Here is a 27338-nt window from a genome sequence, read left to right as displayed (position 1 = left end):
ATGTTTTTATTTTATGTCTCCTGCTTTCCAAAGCTTTTCTCTCCTCTTGCACTCTACATATCTTTGGCTGTGGCTAATTGCCGGTCTCTCTCTCACTCGGGACATTGTGCATAGAAGATGATTGATTTCTTAAGCAGCAACCCCGCTATTTACTATCACCTGTGGTGTGGAAAGGAGAAGCTGACATCTGCGCTCTCACAGAAGAAACGATCTCATGTAGCCATCCTGGACCAGTAACCGATATTTGTGGTTAGAGTTATAGACTAGGGATCGATTATTAATTCGAAATTAATAATTGTATACTATTTAATACAGAGTCTGTGTATTGATAAAAATAAAAATAAAAATGCAGGAAAAGATGCATTGTGATGCATCAAGAATCATTTTGTAATCGAATCGTTACTCTTCGAATCGTAATCGAATCATGAGGCCAACTGGTGAAGATTCACACCTCTAAGTCTATACTGTATACAGCCTACACAGTGTCTACACTTGACTCAGTTTATGTTTCTTTCCATCTTCAGAGGATGAACTGATGCCAACTCCAACTGTAAGACATTGGATACTTCATATGCCACTGCCTGAACCTTGGACTTAGGATAGACCTCACTGTAACGACCTGCCGGTTGAACTGCGATGCTCCTCATCATTGATCTCTGCCTGCATCACCTTTGTCTATTGATGGACTACCCTCTTGAAATGGAATACATAGACTATCATTTAATTGCCAACAAAAGCCTTCATCAGCCAACTAACAAAGGACAATGCATCTATGTGAACTTCTGCAGTTAATCCAGGATGAACTTCAAAGACATTAGTCATTAATCTTACAGTTCATAAAAAATCTTTACTTTTTTTTTTTTTTTAAACACCGGACCTTAACACGTACTTAGTTTACTAATCTTAAACCATGACCTGCACTGCACACAAATAACTAATATTGGCATTATGTTCATGTTGTTTAGTCAGAGGGGAACTGGCCCCCACAGTGAGCCTGGTTTCTTCCAAGGTTATTTTTCTCCATTAACCAACATCTTATGGAGTTTTGTGTTCCTTGCCACAGTCGCCTTCAGCTTGCTCACAGGGGATCTAAATACAATTATCATATTTAATCAAACTACACAATAATCACTCTAAGACTTTAGATTTTAGTTTCATTTTTTATTTATTTTTTGTTAATGCATGATTTTCTGTAAAGCTGCTTCGAAATGATGTGTTGTGAAAAGTGCTATACAAATAAAAATGACTTAACCAGTCTCACCAGGTAAGTTATGCTGGTCTAAGCTGTTTTTAATCAGGGTAACAAACCTTCTTACCGCTATTAGAGTGTTAATCATACAGAAAATGATATAAGCACCTAATCAAACTCATCCTTGACACTGTTTTGTAACGTTAAACCCTTAAGCTTAGTTCTTGCAATAAGCTTGAGTCAGACTGAGTTCCGCATTTTAGTGGAACATCTTCAAAGGACTTTGGTCCCACTCATTGTGTTCTGTCAGTGTAACTTAAGAACAGCCTGAAATCTGCACACTTATGTGGGAGCGTATCATCCACAGGCAGCAGTTCATGCTGAACCGATTCTATGGTGGTTCGACCTCTTCTCTGTGGTTTTCTTTGACAGTTCTTGTAGAACTGTGTGCATATACATAATGCTTGATATTATTAAAGCAACTGCCTCCCTCCCCAACCATCATACCAATTTTCTGCCAGTCTGTTTACCAATGCAAGGGAGGTTGCTCTGAAACTGTAGCTTTTCAGGCGTCAGACTAGTCAATTTAACTACAGTCAAGCTACCCTTTTCAAAAAGCAGCTAGCTACACTTCAATTTACGAACAAAAAGAAGCTTCACAGGGCAATATCTTTAAAATCTTTAATGATATAATTTACGATAAAAGAGTTGTATAGATCTGTTCAGTTTGTAGTCCTAAAACTCAGAGTATTTGTATTTTCGAGTCTTGTACTTTCTAATGGGCTTTTAGTGATTTTCGATTTCTGAGGTCAAATAATGTCTGTTGTTAACATTACTTGAAGAGACTTCCCCGATTTGTTCTACAAGAAATGACAGTCATACCTCAAACGTGAATCACAGGTGTGCTTTTAAATTGTTTCTACATAAAGACAAGGTTTTCCACTTAGTTTCACATAATTCGTCAAGCACTTAGCATTTTAAAGTTACTTAAAACTTACATATTGTAAAAACCAACAATTTTCATTTTGTCATGCTACTCAGCCAGGTACTGGAAAAAAGTACCTTGTCATTGGAAAAGCTACACTGTTTTTTTTTTTTTAACTGTGACTCTACTAAAACACCCCAACACTGCTATGTACTACACAACATCTTAAAATCAAACATGCGAGCAAGAGATATTAAACCATGTCTTTTTCACAAGTGTCAAGAAGTCACTTCAAATGCTGCTCTCTAAATGCTGAACCCATTGATCATGTAAATAACCATGTCATTCCCCTTGTTCACTATATATAGACACTATAGGGTGCAGCAGCATCACCTGGGTAAGAGATTCTAGATTTTCAAATTCAAGGATCTAATGAGGATGCTTGCCATTGTGGTTTAATTAATTTGAGTTCTAAACAGCACTGATAAATCAAGAGCCCTCAAAGCCACCTGGAAAAAAGCCATTTACTAATCCACTGAAGCAAAAAGCAGACCAGCAGAAGCGTACGGACAGCTCCAAGGATAAGACCTGATTTTCAAAGTTGTATGCAAAATATTATTGATTGTTGGGGCATTTTAATTAAGAGTGTCATTACATGCAAATGGTTTGAATATCAAATGAAAGAACATCCTATTTCGTGTTTTTAAACTAAACTCTTTGGACATACATACTTCTTGTTTAGCTTTTGCAATTTTACCCATGTTCCCTTCGGTGATAAAAACGAAATTCAATGAAATTCATCTCAAAGAACTTGGAAGCCGTTGAATCTCATTTGTAAATAAATTGGTCTTAGTTGGCTTACCTGATTCAATCCATAAACTGCATGAATTATATTAGATTTAATGCACACAGCGTGACTGGATTTCACACAGGCGAAATAAGAAATCATTGGGTATCAGTGTATTTTTTGTTGATTAACAGTGTTCTCCTTTACAAGGATTTATATCTTATTTAAAAACAACATTGAAATTATTGTAAACAATTTTCAAAACATTCCTAACAACAATAGATATACTCGTAAAAAAGTAATGTAGATGATTCCATCCTTCTTGCTATGATTGTAACCAATCGATTGTTACTACCAATGTAACCAAGAGTTTATTTTAAAAAAATCACCAAAATATTTTGTTTCAAACCCATATGACTTACTTTCTTCTGTGGAATACAAAATCAGGTCCAGAGTGTCTAGGGTGCTCTTTCTCATGATGGTAGAGCATAATAAACATAGTCCATACAACGTTTCTGTATTCTGAAGCCATACAATACATCTGTTTGAGGAAAAGCCCAAAATGTAAGTTATAAATCATTAAAAGTATTTCCCTCCGATGTAGAGTAGTTCTCAAATCGAATTCACTTTCCATTGAAATAAGATGCGTGAAGACGTGTTTGAATTGATTTATATTTGAGTGCTATGGCGAGGGGTTTTTTCAGCTTATGAAACGTGAAAATGAAGACTTCTGAAAAAAGCACTCTGGACATCCTGATACAGTAAATTAGTTAATGTTCAAGTTCTGTGATTCATTACTTGATTATTGTAAATCGATTCTGTATATTAAAACATCATTCACATTCCAAAAGAATTCCACAAAACATACTTTCAAAAACAATATTAGGTTCAGCCTGTCCATAGCAGGTAATATGAATTCTCTTTAGAGTCTGCCTGTGAAGCTCTGGGCTGTAGTAGAAGAACATTCGTGTATTTTTCGTTTCTCGAGTTGAGTTGTAATACTGTCTCAAATAGATCAGCTCTTCTCTGCTGAAGCGTGAGTAAATGGAGTGGAATAAACAATAGTCAATAAATCATGTTTATATGGATAAACTGTCAACCGGATACGTTCTGAACACAAGCTTCATCACTTTTTCACCACGGATGTCCCACAACATGCAACGTAATTAGCTAGCAAGAGTGAATTTAACTCTGTTCCTACGTGACTTCAAGACAAGATATAACAACAGCTTGGATGCACTGTTTATATCCATCAGTTAAAGGTCTATTGTTTGTGCAGCTTTTCATTAAGAATCTTTTTCATGGAAGTTTCTTGTGTTGCTGAAGAAATAAACATGCTACTCCATCTCGTAAGGATATTGATTTTCTGAGCTGAAATGTGCTTGGGCGTAAATGTTTCACCTTCTTGCCTTGGTGCTTTTTTTTCAGCCTCTGTTCCTTTTAGATTATCATTGGCAGGAAGGACTTTCCTCATGTGGCCGAACAGACTGCCGTTTGGGGCACAAAATCTTGGCAAAGGCCCGGCGAAAGCTACTGTGGCAAAGTGGATAGAGAAAAGGGTTGATTGCCGAATTTAGCCAAAGGAGCCAGAAAGTGACTTCGTACCAATGATGTTCCACACAAGTACCACTGCAGGCAGCCCGTATGATCATCAGGAGGGTGTAAGGTGCCCAACACACCCCAAAAACACACACTATGACTGCCAGAGACTTGGCAATCTTCTTGTCTCGAGAGAGACGTGCGTGTCCTCCGCTCCTGTAGGGACCGCAAGTGGTCGAGGCTTCCTGTGCACGTATTATGCGTGTCCTTACCCAACCGTTGAACAATCCCCGTTTCTTATTGGTCGTCTTCATTGTCAAAGACACAGAGTGTGTGCTGCTTGGATCTCCACTGGACGAAGGCGACACTTCCTCTTCATCTTGGATAACGGCTGAAACGGCTGCTGGCTCACTAGAGGATACCTTGCGTGTTTTCACGAAGAACGCGGACGTGGCCTGGCCATCCACGACCCTCCATCCATCTTCTTTTTCGGCCTCCATGTGTGCCATCCTGCTACGGTTTCTCCGTTGGATGTTGAGATAGATGCTGAAGTTGAAGAAGGCCACTGAGATGAAAGGTGAGAAGAACTCAAATGTGGAAGCAGAGAGCAGGAAGTACCAGGTGCAGTAGAACTCAGCAAAACACTCGTCCTCCGGAACAATGCTCTCTCCGACCAGCAGTTCCCAGAAGATAATTGCTGGACCATAGAGGAGGAATGCCAAGACCCACACTGCCAACATCTTGACCACTGCGAGACGAGTGACACCCTGCTGGGCTCGGTACCTTACCTGTGGAATAAAAAACATAGGAGGTATAAAATTAAAGTCTATTGAGATTAGCAAAAGAGGTCTATAAGACCTGGATACAGCTATCTGTTAGCATTTCCATTAATCGAAATGGCAGTTGTGTACACCACCTGGAGGTACATGACCTGCATAATGCCATACACTTTAAAAATGAAAAGGTACTTGAGGCACCATTTGGGGTTCCTCAGCAGCCACACCGGTGGAACCATCTGAAAATCCTCCTGACACCCTTTAAAGGAGCCTTAAATGTCCTATTTATGTCCTCAAAGCCTTTCTCTTATGATGGGGTTATTGAAGGAACCATTGACAGGCCCTAGAGTTCTTTAGAGTTCTTGCAGGAACTTAAAGTAAGTTTCTCAGAGAACTGAAAGGGTGTCTGGAGGATCTCCAGAGAGTACTGCCAGTGTGGCATCTGAGGAAGCCCAATTCTTTCCTGGAGTATCTTTTAGTTTTTGCTGTGTATTTCCTCAAGGGCACTTTCATTTCAGGACACTTTTTTCTTGAGCCAATCAACTGAGCCGTAAATTTCGTGTGACTAATCGCTCTGGAGGAACAGGAAAATGACTCTGATTAGCTGATGGCATCACAGCTAGCCAAGCTCTTTGCTAATGACTATCTTCAGAATCAGAATGAGCTTTATTGCCAAGTATGCTTACACATACAAGGAATTTGACTTGGTGACAGAAGCTTCCAGTGCACAAACAATACAGCACCAAGACAGAGATAATAAAAAAATAGAATAAAAATAAAAAGGGAATAGAAAATATAAGTATATATAGAATGAGACGGATAGCCTGAGGGAAAAAACCCCCTGACGTTTCTGGTGCTCATTGCTCTGTAGTGCTGGCCAAAAGGCAACAAAGGGTAGTGGGCTGGGTGAGTGGGGTCGAGAGTGATTTTTCCAGCCCTTTTCCTCACTCTGGAAGTGTACAGTTCTTAAAGAGAAGGAAGGGGGCAACCAATATTCTTGCTGGTGCTTGACAGAATTATACATTTATTTAAATATAATGGCAAAAAAAATTACTTCATCAGAACACACGGCTACTTCTGAATAACCATTAATGGAGAAATAGGCTTTTTTCCCACATAGTGGAGTAGTTACGGTATATACAAGTTCTGTAGCTAACCAGCCAAATCTTAACTCCCTGAGAGAGGCACACATAATAGCCATAGTACTGTGGAAGCTATCTCTCCCATGTATCACTTTCAATAAAGTCCATGCATGGTGTGAATGCCTCCTCAACTTAATGATTAATTCACAGCCCAGAATTCTGAGCACAGCGAGGGGAATAAAACTCACCTAGTCTATTCCAAGCCTGCACTGTGGAACTGATCGGTTATGGTGTTATATGATGATCTAGACCAAAAAAATTGAATTAATTAACGTAGCTATTATAAGTTAATCAGTGTGTCCACTAAATGTGATGATGTGAAATTACAATTTACACTCAATAAAAGATCAGGGCAAGTGAATAAATTCACTTTACACCATGAATACAATCATACGTGCCTGTAGCAACATAATGATGTTTCAAAACCTAGTGACCTAACTCTTTGCTGTCTACTTCCTACATAGGCAGCTGTCTTTTATGGCATGCAAACTGAAACTGAACCTCATAAAAACTGGGTAAAAAAAAAATACATTTTTAACTTGACAATACTATTTTGATATTTAATGAATTACAAGTAGATTTATAATCGGTATTACTCTCACATCGCCCATCTTGTTGGATGGATTGTTTCACTGAGCGTGTCACAATTCATTATGGTATTGGCTTTGGCCAAAGGCATAATAATAATCTTACCTACCTATATGTACGTTTCTGTCCTATTTCTAGGTCACTGATCACATTTAAGCAAATTTGTGACTGACCACGTTAACGTTGTACAAAAGGCCTGATTTCGAAGATCAGTGACCTAGAAATAAGCATAATCTTGCTGCCTACCTTTTGGAACATCCTTTGTGTCGGGGGAGTGCCTATGATGCCTTATAACGTAGGCAGTGCATTTGGATTTAGAACAGAGCCATTCCTACAGCTTAACTCCATTTTACTGCATGTAATGTGGAGTAAACGAAGTACATTGATATCTCATTCTCCTCTAGTCATTCATATATGCACTAGTCATAATTGTTGCTTTTCAGCGAGGCATGTACGAATGGAAAAGGTGTTTAATTGCCGTGTTGATGTCTTTTACAGACAAAACGCTGCACTGATTTGCTCTTGGCACCACAATTTCTTTATCTTCCCTTTAGTCATCTTTATTCTCTTTGCCCAAGTCATTGTAGTATTGTTTATTACAATGTTTGTTTGATAACTTAGATTTTCAAATGGTCCAAAAGTCTCAGACCACTACTGAAAATGCTTCTATTTTGCATTCTTTTAATACTTTAACAGAAGAATGGGTACATATGATTAATGACCTAGAAATAGTTTGGAATCGTATATATTTCAATTTATATAATGAAATATCAGGGCAAGTGAATAAAGCCACTTTATGTTTGTTTCCAAGATAAGCAGAAAAAACATCCATGTCTCTCTCCAGCTCCATCGCCTTCTTTTTTTTATTATTATTATCTCTAGACGTACTGCAATGTATAATAGATAAGTATAATTGTCTCTGCTGATGGACAGCAGGGTCAATGTGACAATAAGGCTGTCTTCACCACATCACCTCTCTCCAGAGTCTAGCCAGAAACACTTTCCATTTTAGTAATTCAAAAATGACAACTGCAAAGATGACAACCAGTGAAAAGAATCATCTATTCTTTAAAAGCCACAAGCCCTCAAGGGTGTCTTCTAGTGATAATCTAATGCAGTTTGAGCTCTGGAATTACTGCAAATAATAGTTGTCCTCGGGGAATGAGGGACATCTCGCTAACATTAGCAGAGGATAAACATCACAGCATTTCACACCTTCTAGCGCTCTACAGTTGGATTATGGGGCATCAAAGCTGGTAAATAAATTCTGTTGACACAATGACCATTTCAGTTTTGACGTGTCACCCCTTTGATGAAATGTGTTATTGAAGTACTGCCGTTTTGCTGGAGGAAAAGCTTTTGTAAAAGTAAAGGTGAATCAACAAGAAAACCTGTCCAAATCAGAAGGCATTTAAAATTTCAATTTTCTTAAAGAGAATTAAACCTAGTTTTGGGACCATTAATGTCAGGAAGTTTTACAATTCTCACAATAATGCTTCATTATTATAATACAGTAATGAAATATGAATTGCGTCATGTCTGTGCCACTAGACTCTCCAAAAGGAATTGCAAACATTATGACTGTTTCAAACAGCTTTCCCAAGAACTCCCCATCTTCCATTGGTTGAACACACAGATAGTCCTGCCCCAACTTCACAGCATTGATTAAGCCAATGGCCAGTTTAGATAGTGCCACAAAGCCACAATGTTTACACTTTTCAGGTAGTCAGCGTACAAATGTCTTATAGTCGTCTCTGCATATTAAGCGGGTAAAGGAGAAAGCAATTTAATGTAGGAAAAATGACAAACATCACCTTTAAAGCAGGAGAATAGTCAGGCCAAATGAAGTCAAATGTGATTGTCAAATGTCAAACTTATGATTTTATTACATAAACATCAATGTTCAAATACAAGCATTCTTGAAATGTCATGAAATGTGAAAGGCATTTCACATTGTTATTTACACGATAGATTGCAACTCTTTCAAAAGCAATCACAAATAAAGCCAACAGACAAGCTGTAAACAGGAAATGGCGACATTGTCGTTAAACAATGAGCACTTCAAAAGAGTTGGGTGAGAAATGCATTTGCAATAAATGCAAATTCCTATACATTATTCATGAGGGTGCCGAATACACTCCCGAGATGTCACGATTGCATAATGTGTTTGGATAACAGTGAAGGGCTATAAAAGTTATGCTGCTCACAGTACTCCAGTGTGTAGTCATAAGCTGCTAAGTTATTAGACCTTTCAACACTTCCGTAGCCACTCCTGCAAGATTTGTTGTATTGTAGTGCATAATTATGCCTCAATGTTTTTTTGACAATTCTGAGCTTTTTCGAACTATTTTCTCTGCAGGAAATCAATATTTGCATTTCATGATTCTCTTAAACGTAGCTCTGGAATATCAAAAGCCACTTAAAAAAATAAAGGCTGGGAAACAGGTTTCTTTGAAGCTGCGCCATTTTCCGTTCAGTGCATCCGTCTTTCGCAGTGTGGCCTTGTTCCTGTATTTTCAGAGCTTATTTTGCACAGCGGTTTTTATGAATGTAAAGCACAGGTCACACTAGGCTTTGAGCACCCCCCATTATTTTTTCGGTAATCAAAACGGACCAGGATATGATGTCATGTGAGAGGACTTCTTGTTTTAATAAATAATACATTAAAAAATACATTTTTTTGATCCGTTCAGAAGTACCGCAGCCTCCTTTTCAAGTGGTAACCAGATAGAACAAAATAAAAGAAGAGTTAATATCGTTCCTTTAAAATGACAGCTAAGGGTGGGTGAAATACCAGTTGCAATGTTGACAGATTTTGCAAGAGAAACAAGCAATGTTGTCTGGAAAAACAAGTCCAAAATAAGCAACTTGCCTCACCAAATGTGAAAATAAGCCATTAAATTTTTTTCTGGTGTGGTGAATATATCAGCATAGAAATCATAACAAGCATTGTCAGTCTGCTTGTCAGTCAAAGCCCAGCAGCATTAAATATGTATGAATGAATCATATCTAACAATAATTCAGTGAACTGAGTGACTCCAGCCAGGTCTCCTAAGCAACCAAATTGGCCCAGTTGCTAGGGAGGGTAGAGTCACATGGAGTAACCTCCTCATGGTCGCTATAATGTGGTTCGTTCTCGGTGGGGCGCATGGTAAGTTGAGCGCGAATGCTGCGGTGGATGGCGTGAAGCCGGTTATAACAGGTTACCAACATTTAAAAATAACATTTTCACACCGGAACAACTGCAAATAACTTTGTTCCCATTTTTAGTTAGTTATTGTTGCAAAACAATTCATTCGTTTTTGTTCTTTGTACTGTTTTTAGTCCCTGGAAATACATATTCTTTGAATTGAGCGAAGAGGTCATTGTGATAAGTTTCTGTCTTCTTCAAGTCTTCCCGTCACGCCGATTCGCAGGTCAGAGTTCGCTAAACTTCGAACTTTTCTCGGCAGCGTAGTGCAAAATTTCTTTGCTTGAGCTTGCGTTCCCAGTCTCTCTTTTTCAGATTATTTTGAATGGTAGTGAATGGAGCGCAAACTGTTGTGTGAACACCCCTTTCAACTACAATAAGCTACATCGCTAAAAAGCTACCAACAAAACAGAGTTTTTGAATTAATTAATCAAAACTTAATGATGAATCATTATACTTGAACAGATAATGTTACACTAAATTAAACAACAACCAACCCCCCAAAAAATAAACAGCTTGGTAATAAACAGCTGCATTTTAACTAAATCTTTAGCTATAAAATATGCAAATTCTACCAGAAACTGTTTTCGATCCAGTTTAACACGAACAGTCCAAACGAACGGATTCGCTAAAACGAATAATCTGAAAAAGTGTTTGATTTTCGCTACAGCTCGTTCGGCTGTAAAGCTACATGCAATACAATGAAAAAAAAACATTCGTTGAAAAAGTTGCTAGTGTACTGGTCGCTCATATGTTGGAAAAAACATCTGCTTGCTCTTTTCCACGCAATTGCATTGAAGCTTTTTTTGCATCACCCAGAACATTCTTTAAAATGTCTCGCTTACTGTTCCACTTAAGAAAGTCATACAGGTTTAGAATGTCATAAAGGATGAGCAAATAATGACATTCATTTTACTGTTCAGATCACTTATTATATACTTGGTTTCCTTACAGCAGCTGTTTGATGGGTTGGCTCTTGTTTCAGACGTGACTTTTAGCTGTGTGGTTTTCATCAGAGGCCATGATCAGACAACATACACAAGCATGATGTAAAGGTCATGGAGAGGGGGCAGTCTTGTTATGGTGGCTCACCGCGAGTCATTACAGCTCTTAGATTCACTGGGCAGCTACCTATGTCCAAAATAGCTGACAGCAGTGTGGCAGTCATAAACCTAAATTTAATCAAGCCACTACAGATACTTGAGAATAGGAGTGATACACCAACTAGAAAACACTGTTATGCTACAATACAGTAATACAATGCAATATGTGACCAACAAGTAAGGTTACAGACAGATCACTGCTTTCAATCGTTGCAAAATAAGACCAAGTGAGCTATGTAGGCAGCATTTAAGGCATCACTCCCGAAAGGCAGTTAAAAAAAGGTAGGCAGTGCTATTACTGCCATTGCCTTCTAAGATACCTAATTTAAGGCCATATTCTAAGGCATCATTGTCTTTCTTCTTTGCGTAGATGGCGAACTCAGAATGTATTGCGATGAGCTCAGTAATGAAAACTATTCCAAAAAGTAGTCAACATAATTATTTGTGTGCACTATGTAAAGGTATTTTTATGCAGATAACACATGGAGTTGCTGTCTGTAAATAGCATTCCTAATCAGTCTCTTATGAGGTTCCATACAGTTAGGGTGCTGCCTTAGAAGGTAGCTGCTTATGTAGGCAGCATACAGCAAGGCATCTCACAACTTTGGTACAGAGCCCAAGTTTTTGATTGATTTTTAATAAAAACTGGTCTTCGAGTTGATTCACTGTGAAATATGAAGATGAATTTATGATGCTGTCTGTGACTAACAAAGCGCATATTTGCAGTAAATTACACTGAAAAATTCATGACCAACGAGCAGTTGAATGGTGGAGACTGCGTGTGTCTGCTGGGACTTTTTTTTATCCACGATCTGTCACCCAGGCAAAAAAGCAGAACTCATTGGTTTATTATTCATCAGATTGCAATAACACACTCTTCAGCATCTTGCAGGTTTCTTGAACAGCTCAGTTGTTTTAAAAAAAGGGGAACTTTTGGGATCCCTTTGGCAAGGTTTGTTTGTGTGAAAGGATGTTTGTATGTTGCAATATTTCAAGTTGAAGTGTGATGTTAAAATACTTTCTCGTGTCCCAGCTTAATATGCAGAGATGACTATAATTCAAAAGTAGGTTGATTTCCCAGAAACGTGTAAACACTGTAGCTCTGTGGTGCTATCAAAACATTTCTGTTTGTTTCAGCATCCCGACACAGCAACATTGGCTCAACTAATGGTGTGAGTTTGGGGCGGGTCTATCTGTTTCCCAACCAATGGTAGACATGGGAAGTGCTTGGGAAACCTGTTAGAAAACAATACATTTCTGCAATTCCATTCAGTGACGTTAGTGGTGCAGGAATTACACACTTCAAATCAACATGGAATGGCATTCTCAAACCTTTATCCTTCGCAATGTGCCATATTTCAGAGTGAAAAAAGTGTAGGGCGGGAGTTGAATTTATTGGGAATTAGCCTGGCCGTTACATAACAAAATGGAGTTAACCATTGGCAAGATTTTAGAAAGAATGCATTAACCACAACAGTAGCATACAACAATGCTTAAATAGCTATTTGACTATTGGTTAACATTAACCAATAGTCCGCACAGCATTAGTGACATCACTGCAAAGGAAAGTGATTTCAGGGGGGTAGCAAGTTATTACATTTTGATGAAAGATTTTGAAGATTTTTCTTTGGAATAATGTGCACCAGTGAATCATTCACAATAAGACCAGGAACATTTATTAAGTAAGTAAACAGGGTCAATTTTGTTTTAATGTTGACATGTTGAAGCAGGCTGATTTGGTGTTTACACTTACCGCTCGTGTAACAGACAGGAAGCGGTCGTAACTGATTAAGACAATATTGAAGACAGATGCTGTGCACAACAAATAGTCCATCACCAGCCACAGCTTGCAGAGTCCACGGCCTAGCATCCACCTGCCCGTCAGGATGTAGGGAATATAGACCGGGATGCAGAAGGCCCCTAGGAAGAGACACATAACATTATATTGCATTATATTGATGGTTCTCAACTGGTTTTAATTCAGGACCCAGACTGTAAATTGGACATCAAGTGGCAACCGAACACAGTGCCTATATAGTTAGTTATATACACTAAAAAATAAAATAAACAAAAATGTCCTTAAAATCAAACCTTGAAATGTTTTTGAATAACCATAAAGTGCATTGGCCCAACAATATACAAAATTATTGCTTATTGTAAAAGCTTAAAAACCACAGAAGTGTGATTTACCAGCCAGATGCAAAATATTAAGTGAAAATATTAGTATTAGCCATATTACTAAGTTACATGTACATTTTCACCAACACACAGCAGAATTTGATTGGCTGCAACAATCAAAATGTAATTAAAATTCCCTTTTGTCCCTTTGAAAGTTAAAAAGCCTATTTGTTTAGCTATCCGAACAATGCATGATTACATTGGGATTTGCATTTAGCATCGTTTTTCCATTATATCTGTGATCCTATCAGAACAGACCTGCAACCTATTTTTGGGTCACAACCCACCAGTTGAGAGCCACCGCATTATATACAGGGGATATAAAAAGTCTACACACCCCTGTTAAAATAGCAGGTTTTTGTGATGTAAATAATTAAACAAAGATAAATCATATCTGACTTTTTGCACCTTTAATGTAAAAATTACAACCTATACAATGCCACTGAAAACCAAAGTGATACATTTCAGAGAGAGAGAGAGAAAAGAATAACGTAACTGCATAAGTGTGCACACCCTTTTATAATTGGGTGTGTGGCTGTGTTCAGAATCAACCAATCATCAAGCTCATGTGAAATAGTACACACCTGTCTTCACCTGAAGTGACTTTGATTAACTCCAAATAAATCTCAGCTGTTCTTGTAGGATTTTTCTGACATCTTCTTGGTTGCATGCTACTACAAGAGCAATGGGCCACAAAGACCTTACAAAGCATCAATGGGATCTCATTGTTGAAAGGTATCCCTCAGGTGAGGGCTACACATTTTTTTCCAAGGCATTACCATGGAACACAGTGAAGACAGTCATCAACAAGTGGAGAAAGTATGGCACAACAATGACATTATCAAGAACAGGACGTCCCTCCAAAACTGACGAGAAGACAAAGAGAAAACTGGTCAGGGAGGCTGTCAAGAGGCCTACAGAAACATTAAAGGAGCTGCAGATCTTTCTGGCAAGTACTGGTTGCTCCCTACATGTGACAACTATCTCCTGTATTCTTCATCTGTCTGGGCTATGGGGCAGGGTGGCAAGACCAAGCCTTTTCAAATGAAAAAAAAAAAAATACATCCGAGCCCGCAAAAACCTATACCCAGTCTCCCAAAACCATGTGGAAAAATGTGTTATGGTCTGATAAGACCAAGATTGAACTTTTTGCCCAAAATTGTAAAAGGTATGTTTGGCGCAAAAACAACACAACACAGCACATCAGCAAAAGAACACCATACCCACGGGGAAGCATGGTGGTGGTAGCATCATGCTTTGGGGCTGCTTTTCTTCTGCTGGAACTGGAGCTTTAGTGAATGTAAATCATGAATAGCTCCAAGTACTAGTCAATTTTGGCACAGAACCTTCTGGCGTCTGCTAGAAAGCTGAAAATAAAGAGATCTTTCACCTTTCAGCATGACAATGATCCAAAGCACACATCCAAATCAACAAAAGAATGGCTTCAGCAAAAAAAAAAAAAAAAAAAAGATTAATAGTTTGGAATAGCCCAGCCAGAGCCCAGACCTGAATCCTATAGAAAATCTGTGGGGGGACCTGAAGAGGGCCGTACACAGGAGATGCCCTCGCAATTTGACAGATCTGGATCGCTTTTGCAAAGAAAAGTGGGAAAATATTCCCAAGTCAAGATGTGCCAAGCTAATAGACTCTTATCCAAACAGACTGAGTGCTGTAATAAAATCAAAGTGTGCTTCAACTAAGTATTAGTTCAGGGATGTGCACACTTATGCAGTTAGGTTATTCTAAGTTTTTATTTGTATTTTTTTTTTTTCTCTGAAATATTTTGGTTTTCAGTGGCATTGCATAGGTTGTAATTTTTACATTAAAGGTGCAAAAAAATTTTTTATATGATTTATCTTACATTTTTTTACATCACAAAAACCTGCTATTTTAACAGGGGTTTGTAGACTTTTTATATCCACTGTAGTTGTCAATGAGGCTTGCTTCAATGGCCACACACTTCTCCTGGTCAGGATATAATAAGCCCTTCAGAGTGTAAAATCAATGGATCATGTCACAGAGGAGTTGCTTCATAATATGACAGATAAACCAAGAGCCATTATCAAAAAGTCATCGAGCAGCAGAGGGAACAGTGACAGCCATAAGCTGTCTACCTCTTCTTCTTGTTCTTTAAACATACATCAAGAGAAAGCTTTTCCACAAAAGCATAAAAAAAAGAAGAAGAAAAATCACATCACTGACTTTTCGCTAAGGACTCAGAGATCTCTCATCTATCATTCAGTTAAATCAGCACCATATCTGTGTTATTTTGCTTTCGAGCTCCTTGGCATTTTTGAAGTAAAAAAAAATTAAGCTCTTTAGGGCGCTAAAACTCTCTGAGGCAAATCGACTAGTTTTGACTAGTGTGCATGGCATTTCAGCACAAAAACCTGCATCATATTCCCCAACCACTCACAATCCAGTTTATGTACAGCAGGTATAGCAACACCCTAGGCTTATTCTGTCATGATTTACTCAGTCCAAGCCTTTTGTTCCAAACTCGTATGACTTTCTTTCTTCTGTGTCAGAGCTATTTGCCTGCTGCAATTAATGTTCTCTATTACTGCTCACAGAAATCTGGCAGTAAATGGAATTTAATTAAAAAATAATATTTGTGTGAATTTTCTAAAGAGAATGGCAGCAAAAACGTATTCAATTATAGAAGAGTGTTACATGTATGGCATATCTTGGCATATATCCAGACAAGCCAATTCAGGCATCTGGGTTGGAGCAGTGTTGCAGTGGAGTGATGCTGTACAGTCCCAGTAAAATATGCCAGATCCAAGTAGTCTGTTGCATCCCTCTCAGTCTGGCGCTAAGAAATGACCTGCAACATGGGGAACTGTGCCATGCAAATTAATCTCTACACAAATTTTTGGCCATGTTTGCATCATTACTAATTTGCATAATCCGAATAGTGTGCTAAAAACAATGCTTTCACCAGGCGCAGTTGATCCTTGGTAAATTGCATGCTTCATCTGTACTTCATAAGCGTTTTGAAGGATAGTGCCACTCTACTATCTTCACCATGAAGATAGATCCAAGTTTTTTCAAAGAACCTCCACTTTGAAAGCCACAAGCACTACATCATCTGAGCACTAATGCCTGTGAGCTGCAAACAAACACTTAAGGAAGCAGAGCGGGTTTGGTGAATAGACAGGGAGCCAGTGTGGATCTTGAAATGAACTGCAGATTTTGTCTCCTAATGCACTCTGAATCCAAGCCAATAACTTATTGTGCTGGCGCACTGCAGAACAGCAGAAAACTCATTCTGTTTCTCATTACTGCAGAAGCATGAGTGTAACTGTTAGTTTTTCAACCTGGCTATGATCCTCAGATGTTAAGATGTTACAAACATGATACATCTCTTCTACATTGCTTTGCCTCGAAAGCATCTGACAAAATCATATATCTACATATAAAGGCCAATAAATCATGACTGCTTGGGGAATTTGGTACTAGTTAGCTTAGGCTTTTATCCAACACAAGTTAGTCAATGGCCAAATGCCGATAATGATATTTGAAAAGCGGGCCAAGCGATGGCCAATATAATGCCGATATATACATAAGTAGGGGATAATTTACTGTAGCCACTAGTCGTTATGCAAAATAAACCCAGACAGAGTGATAAGCATATTGAACAGGTTTCTTTTTTAAAGAATGACTGGCTTACTGTACAGTATCCCATGTATTACATGGCTCACCAAATAAATAAAAAATGCAAAAGAAGTAAAAATGTAAATTTAGAAGAAAGAGAGCACGGAGTGCAACGAAAAACATTAACTAGCATAGGAGATTAGTTGTCAATGACAATGGTTGAGCATACATTTGAGAGGTCATTATGCAAAGATATCTGACCGCAGAATGCAACAATTGACTAAACCGAATCGTGTTTTCAAGAGTGCTGTGTACTTATACAATTTAATGAAAGCAAATGAGATGTACAGAACTGACTAAAATTAAATGAACACATTATTTACACAACATTTACTCATAAAATGTGAAAACAGAAAATGTTCATTAGCTATTGACAAAGCTGTCAGTTGGTTTTGGAACCGATTTACATTTATGCATTTGGCAGACACTTTTATCCAAAGCAACTTACAGTGCACTTATTATATGGACAATCCCCTCAGAGCAACCTGGAGTTAAGTGCCTTGCTCAAGGACACAATGGAGGTGGTTTTGCGGATTTAACCGGCAACCTTCTGCTTACCAGTTCTGTGCTTTAGCCCACTACACCACCACCACTCCAGAACTGATAGCTCTGTTAATCGGTGAAGTGGACATGGTTATCGGTCGATAATCTCAAAATGGCCAAAAATGGGCAGATTAATCAGCCTGGCCAGGCCATGACAACAGCACTGCTTTGCATAGCTGCTTGAATCCATTCATTAAGAAATATGACCAAATGAAGAACATATGACCAGAGTGGGCATGATCATCTCTGTGGATTATGTAAATTTGAATTAAACTTCGGTTTCTTTGGTAGGCAATAAACATTACTTTTTATATTCAATATTTGAGAGTGATCCAAGTGTTCTCCTCGGCCAAGCTGAGGTTTTGTATAGCATCTAAAACCAGACAAATTTGGCCTAATCAATATTCCAAAATGTAAGGACAGCTACATACATTTACATTCACTCTTTAATTAACTAGGCATGCCAATGGATTTGGCATGCAAATCTAGGCAAACAGCCCACACATCTTAACCAGTTACTCCAACGCTCTGTTGTGACAGTATATCGATATATCGACAAGACCAATTAATCGGCCGATATTTTACTATTTTTAGATTATAGGCATTGGCCGATTTACAGAAGTGCTACCTTTCCCCTGAGTCAGCCTTGTCGGTATAAAATATCAGGTTTTTCAGTGAATTTTGAGGAAATATTGTGTCAAATAAGTATTTTTCTTTCATTTGCTGTCTTTCAATTGTATGCAAATATGCAATCGCCCACGGAAAAATCCATATGGTCAATCTGACAACTCATTAACTACGTTCATGTTGTTCTGGTTTCGTCATGCAAGCTGCAGTCTGATCAATTAAACTTTCCCTTCTCTCACTGAAATACCTGTCAGATTTAGTATTCCCATGAAATGCAGTATAAGACATTCAGTAAGCTTTGATCCTGTTGAACAGAGGGTTCCCAATGGTGCATGACATATAGATCATTTCTAAGTGATGAAACTCATTTCCATATACACAGTTGTGGTGAAAATGCATTTGCATGGAGGTTAAATAAAATGCTTTATACATACCAACAAGGAAGTCAGATATTGCCAAATTTAGGAAGAAGTAATTGCATTGATTTCTAAGACTTTTGTCCACGAAAAAGGCAAGGATGACCAATGCGTTTCCGCCCACCACCACGACCACCAGGGTTATCATTAGGATCGCCAGGATAACCATAGTGTAGCCGGGGAACGTGTCCACATCCGAGCTGACGGTCGTGATGTTAGAGCCAGAAGAATTGAATCCAGAAAAGCAGGTGACCATGGTCAGATCAAGAGCATTTGGAGAACCAGCAACAGGTTTGAGCACATTATGCGCTCTCTTCCTGGCGACTAAGGCGACAGATGAGTTTGCATCCCTTTAGGGTTGCATTAACTTCAGAGCGCATCCACAGTACCGTTCACGTTGGAGTCTCCAAACACCCGGGGAGCGCGCCCATATTTGAAGTTGTCAAAGCAATGCCTGAAACTGACATGAAATGCCCTTTTTTCCTGAGGGGAACTCCATGAATTGGTAAGTCAAGTCCATGTACTGAGATTGAGCGCAGACTTTCTGTTCTCCGAGTTTCCAACACAGAAGCGCGTTCCCGTCACGCGCGCACGTCAACTGTTGCGCACTCCCGTTGGAAATGGTACTGTCCATTTTTGGAAGAAATCACAGATTCGACCCTGTCCACCTTTGTGCTTAACTTTGTCACGATTTGACCAAGCTTTTTTTTTTGTTTTGTTTTTTAAAACCAAGTACAAATTCGCCTGTATGTCTGCCCAAGTACAAATAATTCCTAATGACACTTTTATCATTGGAAGGAATTTTAAAGGATCTTAATGAGATCACATAAGAGTCTTTCAAGAATCAAGATCCTTCAGGTTAAATTGCAATAAGAAAATTAAAACCTGCTGTTTTTAGTAGTTAACATCTAAATGCATTATTTAAAGTTGTATGAATATTGTCCAAAAATTTATCAGAAACCTACTTGTATTGTATTGAATCATATGTACAGAATGCTGCTATACAATATGATTTGCCTGAGTTTAAGATACATGCTTTGGTTAATCAGTAAAAGCCCTTGTCAACAATCCTGAATCCTTATTTTAGGGATGTTTACTTATTTGTACTGGAAAACAGGACAGAAGTAACAACATATTTTTGCAATATGCACTGATAAATCTGTATAGTCAGAAAATCCAATCCTAATGGGATCACAGGAATCTTCCAAAAATCTAATAAAAAATACACTGTTTAAACAGATTTTTAGAGACCCATTGGATATTGTGTAATCTCTATCAGAACCCTGTTACTGGACAATTAAAGGAAATTGCACAGAAAGCTATTAAATCCTCAAAGACTTTCTTTGAAATTGAAATGTCCTACAGGGGCATTTTATTCTATTGTCAATCATGATAGTCCTACTGGGAACTCAAGCGTTCAGAAAGATCTGGGTTTTGTATTACGCTGGAATCCTTTGAAAAAAAATTCCCACTAGAACCCTGTATATTGGTTTAATTTTAGAAATTCCAAAAGGAATCCTGAACACATTCCTTTAGGATTTTTTGCCTAGCGTATTTGCACTCTAGTCCTCTTCAGTAATTTCAGCACCATGGACAGCACAATTATTGCCATCCACTCTAGGCAGCTAGTCAGGTACGAGGTCATTTTCATAAAAGCATTCCGTCCCTAGTAGCTGTACCTCACCCATATTTACTTTTTATTACTCAGATTTTGTAGTTCTGCTACATCAAATCCAGAAGCAGTGAACTCGAGCAGCATTTAAGCAAAAATAATATGTTAATGCCACAATCATCCAAGTACATGATGTCAAAAGCATGACAAATAAACATCTCTTAATTGCTTACTTAAAATTGCATCACTTCAAATTGCACACCATGTACAGTACGCCTCTGCACTCTAAACATGCTCACAAAGTCTGTGTTCTGGGTATATAAATCTGTAATTATACACAACGTCAGAGGTTTGGTCTTCTTTTACCGTGTGACTCATTTCCCCTCTGACACAAAAGACCAAATTCAGCCCCATGAGCTGCTACACAGCTGAGCGACAGAGCAGGAAGATCGCAGACTCTTCGTGCGGTTCACACACACGTGCATGACACTGACACTGAAATACTGGTGCATCTGTGAAATCCGGTTTAATTGCACTGAATAGTGCAGCCCCTCTAGCTTACATTAGTTCTAGCAGTTATGAGGTTTAAATTCACCCCTAAAACCCTTTTAAATACATCTTTGTTCTTTAACTATGGAGTGTTAATTAACCCCAAACTCTTAACCCGGGATTTCTTTTTCTAGTTCTAATAGTGAGTCCAATCAATTCCAAAGAGGGTCACCTGAGTGGCTGGGGAGCAATTCGATTAAGTAAGGCTTAAAGACATGGTGGAACTAATGATATAAAACATTCCGAAACCAAAGTTTACATTTAAAAAAATCGAATGCGTACAGGATTCCAAATGGAATTTCTATCATAATTTCGAACTAACCCTAAAGGATCTCAATGGGATAGTTCACCCAAAAATTAACATTTTGTCATGTTGTTCCAAACCCATTTGACTTTCTTTCACTGAACACAACATGGGGATGTTAAGCAGAATGCACCATAAAAGAAAGTCATTCAAGTTTCGAACAAAATGAGGGTAAGTAAATGATGACAGAATTTCCATTTTTTGGTGATTAATTTAATGGGGACACAATCACCCAATAATTAAATAAAATCCTACTCAATATACTGAAATTGCTACAGGATTATTTGATTGTTATATTTGACACTCAAGAGTCCTATTAGATATTGTGTAATCTTTACCAGAACCTTATTTTTAAAATATCTCATTGTTCTTTAATTCTGATGTGCTAATTACACCAGGGCTCTCAACTTGGGATTTCTTTTTTTCTTTTTATGCAATAGTGATTCCAATCACTTTAGGAGCAATGGACGGGAGCAATTTGGTTTTGACACAATGAAACAAATAATATAAAACATGGTGAAACTAATTTGTAAATCAGGATTTAATTCCTAGAAGAGCATCCTCATATTCTTGCCAAATCTTAAAACAAGCATAATTTAATTTGCATTTAATTTCTTAAAACACATAATTACAAAGAAAACAATTCTTTGCAGTTTATCTTGATGATCAAATAATAAGTCAAATAATGCAATCAATTGCTCCACTACTGTTGTAGGTAATGCAGCCTTTCTAAAAAACGTCACCAATAGTTAATGCAACAACTTAATGCTGGCTAAAATTAATATAATAAAACATTATGACAAAATAAAAGCAAATAACCATAGGTTCCCATGTTAACATGGGAAAACGTATATATATATATATATATATATATAACCATGTAATATATTGTTGTACTATGGTACCATGTTAAAAAAAAAAAACATCGTAATAATACAATGTCCAAACAACCATGGTAGAACCCTAACCCATACCCAACCCTCACCCTAACCTTGTTTCAGTTTAACATGTTACGTGTTGCTAATGGGCAGAGACAGCACGCAGTAAAGCATTTTGACTCTGAGCATACACAAAGGTGCCAAGAGAAGATAACTGGAGAAAGCAGCTAAGTGCCTTTATTTAGAAATCAAGTTATTATTCTTGCTGTGGAAGAACCCCCATAATCCAAAAGCCCAAAGCGGCAGCTACAACTCATTTGAACAGGGATCTGCTCTCTCACCTTCTAAAGAAATAGGAGAGACTCTTATGAAACAAGCTTTCGGCTGCACCCTTCTGATGTTTGATCTCCATAGATGAAGAGCCTTGACCCATATTTGTACAAACAACAGGAGCAGTATCCCAAAGCCACTTCAGAACATAAAACAACATGCATTACCATACTATTCCAGTCTTTATGTTTCTCAAGGCCTCAACAGAGGAGCGCTTATTTGCAGATTTGATTTCTCCCACGATTAATATTATTAGTTGATATTGTTGTCAGCCAATGTACAGAAGGGAAGGTTTCTTGTCCACAATGCAAATGGCTCTATCTTAGCGTCTTTGTATGAATGAAGATTAGCTGGTCAAGTTGGCTGTAAAGTTCAATATTGACTATTAGCATGTCAGAGTTCAGACTACTGAAACATAACATGGTGTTTGCTAATGTACTTTACAGCCAAATTTAGCGTGAATACTCATCCAAAATACTGTTAGTCAGAGCAAAATTTTGCTTAGGGACTGTTTGACAGTCAAATTGACAATCAGCATGTCAGAGCTACTTAAAATACACCAATGCATGGTATATCTGATGTACTCTACAGTTATTTGTAGCTAAGCTTAACTTGATTCCTCTCCAAAAATGACATTAGCCATAATGTAACACAGTTATCCTTTGGGCAAACTGTTGTTACCGTGGACAAAATAAGAGACATCAGTTAATCAGAGCACATATGAGATCTTTTTAGCTCAGGGACAGTTTGGCCATCAAATCGACAATTTGCACGTCCAAGATTTGGTTTTGGCAATTTAAAAAGCAGCAATGCACAGCATGGTAAGTTTAGCTTGATTTCTCGCCAGAAATGGTATCAGCTATAACGTAACAGTTGTCCTTTGGGCAATTTGTCATCATCTCCACTACCTTAATACTGTGGCCCAAAATAAAAGACATTGGTTAGTCGGAGCACAGATGAGATGCCAAACGGTCCCTGAGCAAGTTTTCCATGCAAGCCGCATTTATCCTTGCAGATAGAGAGCGTGCCACAACAGAAACAAGTGCCACAACAAGTCCCTGAAAATGTTTAGCAATACCTCTCGAGTCGAAGCAAGCAATTGGATGTGAAAGTGTTGGTGCTGACAGTCAAAAGGTGCGTTAATATTCATCGAAAGGAAATAGCGATAGAACACAGGGAGCGAGAGAGGCAGGCATGAAAGAATAGGCCAGAGAAAAGGGAATAGATGCATGCAAGGAGGATGAAAGCGAGTAGGCAATGACTTGCGCTGGAGAGTGGAGAGGGGCCAGAATGTCAAAGGCCCAGAGGAATTTAAGATGGAAGACAGCAATGATATGTGTGTGTGTGTGCAAGAGAGAGCGGAACTAAGGTTAGATGTTAAAAAGTACTTGAAAACCTTGTCCGGATGAGTCAATGCCAAAGAATAATTCATAAATGTTGCAACCGTTTCGAGATTCAAGGGTTGGGCAAAGACGTGAAATCATTTAGGAACATTATTGCACAACCCAGCTAGTTTGCAAAGAATGCCTTGTGAATAAAGCAATGAAAATAAAGGAATATTCTGGGTTAAATACAAGTTAAGCTCAATCGACAGCTTTTGTGGCATGATGCTGATTACCACAAATATAAATTTCGCCTTGTCCGCCCTGTAAAAGCCCAAATCTGGGTTACAGTGAGGCACTAACAATGGAGGTGAATGGGGCCAATCCATAAACGTTAAAACGGTTTCAAAGTTATAGCCACAAGACATAAACAATATGCGTTTTAACACGATTTTAGTGTGATAAAATCACCTCCTATCCTTTTCTGGGTAAAGTTATCGCCAATTTGACAACTTCGTTGCCATGACGGCATAACGCCGTAAAACCATAAAAGTGACAATTTTAACAACTTTACAGCTCATACAACACACAAGTTTTAAAAGAAAAATTAATGTAAGTGCTTTTTTTAAATAATAAGATTCACATTTGTGCCTCTAACCCCTCCAAAAACTGGCCCCATTCACATCCATTGTAAGTGCCTCACTGTAACCTCGATCTTTGCTTTTTTAAAGAAAAGGAGGGACGAGTCGAAAATGAATTTTTGTGGTAATCAACATTATGCCACAAATGCTGTCAACTGAGCTTAACTTGTATTGAATGTGGAATATTCCTTGAACTATTGGCAACATTCTCCCACACTATTACAGGTCGTTTTGCATTGACACTTGCCCTACAGTCTTTGTTCAGACAAAAACCCCCCCAAAAAAACCACATAAAATCTGCTGTTTACAAAACGTATCCAAACCACATTCATATTCATTTCCAGAACACATCTCATCATCATTTGGGACATGATGCATATGTAACGAACAATGTATGTAACAAAGTCCGCAATCTTGTCAGGAGCTCTGTACGAATACACTAATTTGTGCTCATTCTTTCCTGATATTGCAAACTACTTGTACTGTATGTGACATTCACTATGTAGATTTCTATATAGTGAGCCAAAACGTCCAGTTTTCTATTCTCTCGTTCCACAATGACAACTACTCTCTTATGTCTCCTAACCTTTTGCTGATGCTTGTGCTGTGGAAATCTGTTTACTTGGGTGTTATTGTTCTGGAGTGGCATAACAAAAAAAAAAAGTGTCTTTTAAATCACAGTCACTACGATAACTGAATATTTATAAAAGCTGCAGTTAGGCTATGCAAAGACACACCAGTCTTTAATAGGCAGGTTGTTTTAATGGTCCTCTGGCTGCTCAAAAGAACTAAATAAGCAAGTTTTGGGCATATCCGGACTCATTCTCAGTCCCTAATCTGAGAAATTACAGGAAATTTTGGCTTGAAATAGATTCCAACTCGATATTCAAATTCATCTGAACTGTTCTCCCATGGTCATAAGCGCCAAAACAATCCGTGATATTCTCACATGAGCTCATTAAGGACGATTAGCATGCGAATCATAAAGTGGCAAAACTCATCAGGTAGTGGTGGTCTTTCACCCTGCAAAGTTTGATTAGTAAAATAACTGCATGCAATATTCAAATGGGTAAGAATGAGCAAAAGCACAATATTGGTGTGCAACGGGGGATTAAATGGACAGCCATAATGGACGTTTGACAGTCAAACATGAAGACGACATTCTACCATAGTATTATGACCCATTTTGCGTTGACATTTGCCATAGAGTATTATCAAATGGACATGCTGGTACGACGCTTTGCGGAAATGGCCAAATTACTTTTGTCAGGCTTTATCAAATTAAATTATTAGAGCATCATTACACCGGAGAAAGGGTCAAAGGTCGCTGATGAATGTCAGTGCTACTTATTACCCGTTTCACACCCGTTTGTCCTTGTGGCTTCAGGCAAGGCTCCAACGCTCATTTGCAAATCAATTTGTAATTCATAAAAATCTTTATTCATAAGACAAAATACTGCAACCAAATGTGCACCAACAGACCAAAAACTCAGTCATTACATATAAAATCCATCTGTGGTTGTTGACTTGAAAGTTGACTTTAAACTATATTATTATTTGCTCACTTTCATGCCATTCCAAACCTGTTTGCTATCTCTCTGGAACACAAAAGGATCAATTTCACACTCCTCTTTATACATACAATAACCATGTTTGTCAAGCTACAAAAAGTACTAAAAGGCACCATAAAAGTCCAAACGACTTGTGCACTATATTCGGAGTCTTCTGAAGTTACATGATGCATTTTGTATGGAACAGACCAAAATTTAAGTCACTATTTACTTACTGTATAATCTACTCCTCTTGTGAACTGTTGACTCGAGAACCATTGCAGCCATCATTCTGATTTGTGAACTAGATCAACTCGTTAATTTAAAAGAACCGACTCAAAAGAATGATTCATTCACGAATCGGAAAGATCCAGTTCTCGAGTTAACAGCTCACTGGAGGTGGAGATTCTCAGCGAATTCAATTTAGCTCGAATTAATTTTCATTTCTAGAACTGTTCGGTTAATGCTATTCCAGATGTCTTGAAAGCCTTACACAGTTGTAGGAAATTTCCATTTATTTTATTCGTAAGCCTCCTTCAGCGTTATGCATTCATAGTCCCCAGTTCTCCTCAAGGCTTGACAATCTCTCCTCACAAGATGCTCTGATAGAGGATGAAGTGTAGCAAAAACTGTCTGTTCCAGGTGGGAGGCTGTTTTTCACTTTGCCTTTTTGCTTTTAGATCTTTTGTTCTTCCCTCCAGCTTTGGAAGCTTCCTCCTGAAAGGGAAGAGAAAAGGGAAAGCAGAAAAGAGAAGTGACAAGACTCCCGTGAAAAGGAAAACTGAAATGAAGGGCTTCCTGCTCAAGGCTTGTGCCGAGAGCTGGAGAACAAACACATTAATAATGTATTACAAAAAAGTCTTAACTGCATCAGCGATTGCTGAACACAAACTCATGATACATAACATTTATACAATAACAAACACCGAGAGTAAAGAAGAATAGATTTTAAACCCTTAATTATAAGTATATTGATGCAATACAAAGTGCACCATAAATAATGCATGGGCACTCTTTCAATGTTACCAAGAGAATTTGGTTTCAACAGCATTTCCTGTTTTACCAAAGTAATTGGTCCTAACTAAACAAATTTAACTAAACATATTTCAAACTTAATAAAATATATCGTTTTTTTTAAATAGAAAACCATTTATTTCACCAAACACTTTAGCGATTGTCTATCTTTAACCACACATTTTCATAAACATCCGGTCAGTGATTGAGTCAGATATTCATTTAGCAACTGCTCTGACGTGTTTAGTGAGTAATTTGCTAGACTAATTCAAAACCGTTAACTTGTGAGCTCATAAATCTTTTGACTGATTCATTAAAAGAAGTGATTCACTCACTCATGAATCAGACTACTCTCACTTGGGATGGGAATCTTAAGGAATTTAATGATTCTGATTACAATTAAAGATTCTGGTTCCTTGGGGCCTGGGTAGCTCAGTGGTAAAATATGCTGGCTACCACCCCAGGAGTCACGAGTTCA

At 38.1% G+C, this 27338-nt stretch overlaps 3 protein-coding genes across 5 annotated transcripts in view; all 3 read right to left on the bottom strand.

Moving 5' to 3' along the window:
- Positions 1-27338, bottom strand: part of LOC127438849 (uncharacterized) — a 687566-nt gene that overhangs the window by 545016 nt on the left and 115212 nt on the right. The gene's annotated exons all lie outside the window — the stretch shown is intronic.
- Positions 1209-22436, bottom strand: LOC127438914 (histamine H3 receptor-like). Its single transcript, XM_051694822.1, has 4 exons — positions 22345-22436; positions 18679-19010; positions 12993-13159; positions 1209-5228 (listed from the first exon to the last, which is right to left on the bottom strand). Exons 1-4 carry the CDS (start codon positions 22434-22436, stop codon positions 4350-4352), a joined length of 1470 nt encoding a protein of 489 aa, XP_051550782.1. The 3' UTR covers positions 1209-4349.
- LOC127438834 (protein IMPACT-B-like) overlaps positions 21678-27338 on the bottom strand; it is a 44171-nt gene continuing 38510 nt past the window's right edge. For all 3 annotated transcript variants that reach the window (XM_051694736.1, XM_051694737.1, XM_051694738.1), the window contains exon 12: positions 21678-26563. In XM_051694736.1, the coding sequence (XP_051550696.1) occupies positions 26504-26563 (60 nt within the window). In that variant the 3' untranslated portion in view covers positions 21678-26503. The remainder of the gene's footprint in view (positions 26564-27338) is intronic.

Source organism: Myxocyprinus asiaticus, chromosome 50 (assembly GCF_019703515.2).
Source record: "Myxocyprinus asiaticus isolate MX2 ecotype Aquarium Trade chromosome 50, UBuf_Myxa_2, whole genome shotgun sequence".
Classification (NCBI taxonomy): domain Eukaryota; kingdom Metazoa; phylum Chordata; class Actinopteri; order Cypriniformes; family Catostomidae; genus Myxocyprinus; species Myxocyprinus asiaticus.
Note: the sequence above shows the minus strand (reverse complement) of the source record. Positions and strands in the feature narration are given on the sequence as shown.